Source organism: Carex rostrata, chromosome 3 (genome assembly GCF_964058835.1).
Source record: "Carex rostrata chromosome 3, lpCarRost1.2, whole genome shotgun sequence".
Classification (NCBI taxonomy): domain Eukaryota; kingdom Viridiplantae; phylum Streptophyta; class Magnoliopsida; order Poales; family Cyperaceae; genus Carex; species Carex rostrata.
The window spans coordinates 9922818-9927032 of record NC_135920.1 but is presented as its reverse complement, the minus strand read 5'-3'; the positions used below and the strand labels follow the sequence as shown (position 1 = coordinate 9927032).

The 4215-nt window shown below is 34.5% G+C and overlaps 1 protein-coding gene across 1 annotated transcript; it reads left to right on the top strand.

Annotated features, from left to right (window-relative positions):
- Positions 1–1052: 1052 nt before the first annotated feature.
- On the top strand, positions 1053–3262 carry LOC144551377 (uncharacterized). The gene is made up of 3 exons (XM_078299320.1): positions 1053–1463; positions 1572–1870; positions 2860–3262. Exons 1-3 carry the CDS (start codon positions 1190–1192, stop codon positions 2899–2901), a joined length of 615 nt encoding a protein of 204 aa, XP_078155446.1. The 5' UTR covers positions 1053–1189; the 3' UTR covers positions 2902–3262.
- The last annotated feature ends 953 nt before the right edge of the window (positions 3263–4215 follow it).

The window sequence follows — 4215 nt, the reverse complement described above, 5'->3', positions numbered from 1 at the left end:
CCCAACAATATCAACTATTCCTTCCCGCGACTTTCCCGCGGCTGCCCTGGCGTTATGCTTGCTTCATTTTTTTTTTTTTTTTTTTTGCTTAATCAATAAGTACAGAGCCACTGGCGTTATACTAGTCTTTAATTCCTACTAATTACTATGCTTATTCCAAGCCCTCGTTTTATAAAATTTTGCCTACATACCCTTGTAAAGATTTGTATTTATGTATGAAGAAATAAATAATGTGTTTTAATCTTTTTGGAAGCTAATAATAATAATAATAATAATTTGTAATTATAAGAACTAGTTGTTAATAAATAATGTTTGAAACTTAAACATAAAATATTTTTTTATTTCTATGTTATTTCTTTTGGTCTCCGTGGTTTGATATAGAAAAAGTGTAAAATATGATGTGTGTTGAGATTATAACTAATTTATTAGTTAACATCAATAATGCGTTAATATTTTGTTCGTGTGATAAATAAAAGGAGACATGTTATAGCTTTTATAACCATTGAACATTACCAATAGTTATGCTAATAAGATCAGTATGCATATAAATAAATTATAACAGTAAAACATTCATATTATGGAAAATGATCTTGATACAAGTTAATATGAATTTCTAATTTTGTGAACAATTAAATAAAAAAATTAATTATTCACTACCTGTACCTCTTCAATCTTGCATTTGGACTTCTAGATGTATTACTTAATGCTTATAAATAATTAATATTATAAAAGAAATATTTAGAGGGCCGATTATTCAAATGATGTAAATTCTGGGTTTGACTTGCAAAAGAAGTCTTAAATTAGCATTACATTAAATGGAAGTTTCTAATTTAATAGCCTCGGTGGCTAGTAAATGGCCCTGCAACGTATGGTACATCACTTAGAAGTGGTCCCGGAATTTGTAGAAAGTTCGCATACCGACCTCCGTCGAACCCACTTGTCAGAAGTTATATATGAGTTTAGCGTTTCCGAAATTGCCACAGAAATTAGGTTGCAGTGTTAACCGTAGCATGATTCTTCTTTAATTTCTAGAAGGGGGACCCACACACGTACCCGACCTCATACCTTAACACTCCGTTCCCAATTCTCTCTCTTATAACATAACTCCCATTGACTCCATGCCCCCAACGAAACACAAACCAAAATCTTCATTCTCTCCCATCAAAACGCAATCCATTCTCAAATTCAAATGGAGAAGAAGCTTTTTAAAGAGCGCCTCTGGACTCGGCCATGGCGGTGGATCAAGACCGTCTTCTTCCTCTTCTCTATGCTCGCCTCTCTCCTCCTCGTCTGTGCGCCTCCATTGCTCATCATACTACTTGATCTCCTGCTCCCCTCAGCACTCGCCTCTGCTTCCTTCCGCAATAACGCCAATTTATCCATCCAGATGAGAAGTTTCAACTTCCGCACTTCAGTCACTGATCTACCTCTCATCTCTATTGCTCGCTCTCTACTCATCCTTTGTAAGTACTAGATCAATTAAAAGTTAACAATTTTTTTTTTCCATATTGAAGACTGATCAAATGTTTTGAAATTATATCTTTCTGATTATCAATTGTGCTGAATTGAAGGTGTTTATGCTATCTGTGACGGAAGGGGTGCGTACCTCGGTGTGACGACTCTCTGTAGCTTGGCATCAGTAGGTTATGTGTTTGCAAAGGGTATTGCTATGTTCGGTTTTGCCGCAACCAGTGCCAGTGCGGCGGATTTATGGAGGAGGCTAAATTTGGAGAGAAAAGATGAGATGGTGGCCGTAGAGGCGTTATTTCTGACGTCTCTATCCCTAGCACTGGCTCATGTGGTGGTAGCATATCGCACAAGTTGCAGGGAGAGACGAAAATTGATGGTTTACCGGATTGATATTGAGGCGGTATGTTAATGTCTTATTATGTTTAATTATTTATTTTTTAGTTTAGTTGGTTGCTTTGTTGTCATCCATGGCTTCTGCATGTAATGGGGGTTTGAGAGTTTTCACAACTTAAACCAAACTTCTATTCGACGTCATAATTGAAAACAAATTAATATTATTTGGAATAACCATCAAACTAGAAACGGAAATTAATTAAAGGGGATAAATAGGATCAAGCAGGCCATACTACAAAAAAGATGTATAAAAGCATTTGACAGATTCTTATCTAGAATACCCAGTTGTCAACCAGAGTGGATCCAGACAAGTCAGGCTGGCTCTCAACCGTGCCAGACAATCAAATTTAATGCATCATATAACTCAATAAGTTGCATACATATCTCTACAAAATTACTTAATTGCGCTATTTGGATTAAAAAATTATTAAGATATAATATCTGGAATTTTTTATTAGTTTTTTTAAATTGTGATGGGGTCCACGATGGCTATTGTGGTTTGAGTCACTGATCGGCTCGTGAAAAGTCTTTTTTCAAATGTAAGCAACTAAGCATGTCGAAAATAAAGGGCCCAAACATCAAAATCAAGCCCATTATTCAAAATAGAGCTTCGCAGTCTAATTGGGCAATTGACCATCTGCTTAGACCTTTAAAATTCATTGAATAATTCCACTTTCTAGAATTTTCCTTCCCAAATTTGAATTCTTTTCGATGCTGACGAATTAGAGGTCAGCTGATTCTCTTAAATGTTGACTTCGATTATGACATGATGGCTACAAAAATCGCTGCTGGATTTTCGGCCATTTGTTTTACATATTACGGCGCATCCTATTTGAGTTAATATTATTACATACAAAATATCTATTTGTTGGAAGAAAACCTTTTTTACTTGGAACAAGATAACCAGAATAGTTTCTGTTGTATGTTTTCCTTTTTGTTTAATTAGGGGAAAAAAAAATCTAAATTGCACTGCCTTTTTTTTTTTAATTTTTTCAGGTAAAACTAAAGGCGGTCCAAATAAAAGGGGCGGTCCGATAGCTGGAGAAGGATAAGCTTGTAATTGTTTTTATCAAAGCTTTCCTTCTTCACACCTTTACAAGTGAAGAGCGCAAAGCTGGTAGTAGCAGTGGGGCGCATGGTTGTTCGTCAATTTTGCCGTGAAACCCCTGTACATTACATTTACATCCATCTTAAATTTTATTTTGTTGTATATAATATAGAGTTTAGGGAAAAAAAATCAGGATCGTTTGACAAAATAGAAATGGCTTCAGTTGAATGACACAAGTTATGTTGTTATTTTTTTTTTTCTTTTTCAAATCTGTAGAGCCCGTAGCATGGTTCAATGAACTAAAAAATTTTGATTATACCATCAAAATTGTTTAAATGATATACGTTAAAACTGATTGATTCTCAAAAGTCAAAACCGTTAATTATGGACTTATGTAACCAAATACAAAGTTGCACGCTAAATCTGTTGTGTCATCAGAAAAGGAAAAAATTAGCACGCTAAATCCATGCTGTATGATGCAGTTACATGTTATCCGTGTCAAATTTTGTGAGCTGTAGCGGGTAGAATTTTTTTTTAATTTCTTTTCTTTTAGCTTCGATAAACGAGGCCAATGGGCTCAGTTGTGGGCCCAAATTGGAGCCTGCATTACCTGTCTCAACTCCCAACAGCGCAGCGCATTTGGATGAGTTGAGATCCACTCTTGCGCAAATTTTCCTGCGCATCAATTCATCCGTGTACTTTGGCGATCCATACCAAATTCAATATCATATTTTCTTTTTCTACAAATTTATAGTACATATTTGATAGACAAGTAAAAACAGTTAATTATGATAAGTTCCCATTCTTTCAGTTGCATACAAATACTATAAGTCTAAAATACGAAAAGCAAAACAAAAATACTCTTTATTTCTTTTATCGCAATTGTAAAAGCTAAATTTATTTAGTACTTCAAAAATTTAGTAATTTGCTTTACATCAGTTTCAAAATATTATACATCTACAATTTCAATCTCGCTAATGTAGCAAGCAATAACTTTTTGAATAAATGTTAGAAGTCAAGTCATCAAACTATTTAATATTTATAAAAGATTGCTCTTTGCGGGATTCAAACCTGTGATCTCTCATACATAAAACATTGTCTTTGTCACAAGACTAAAAACTGATTCTCATAGTAAACAATAATTAATTTCTAGAATTGATATTTTGTAATTGCTAACATTATATTTTTAAAATTAGTACCTCCAACGCCCAATGCAACAGTAAAAAGAGAGTAAAGTGGCTTTTACCGTCTCTCTCTCTCTCTTGCGTGTCAAAGCCACTGTGCTCCAACGGCTTCAAGCCAAT

Coding starts and splice junctions, on each gene's coding strand:
- LOC144551377 (XM_078299320.1), top strand. CDS start 1,190: ATGGAGAAGAAGCTTTTTAAAGAGCGCCTCTGGACTCGGCCATGGCGG. Junction 1,464..1,571: donor TCGCTCTCTACTCATCCTTT/GTAAGTACTAGA, acceptor GCTGAATTGAAG/GTGTTTATGCTATCTGTGAC. Junction 1,871..2,859: donor ACCGGATTGATATTGAGGCG/GTATGTTAATGT, acceptor TAATTTTTTCAG/GTAAAACTAAAGGCGGTCCA.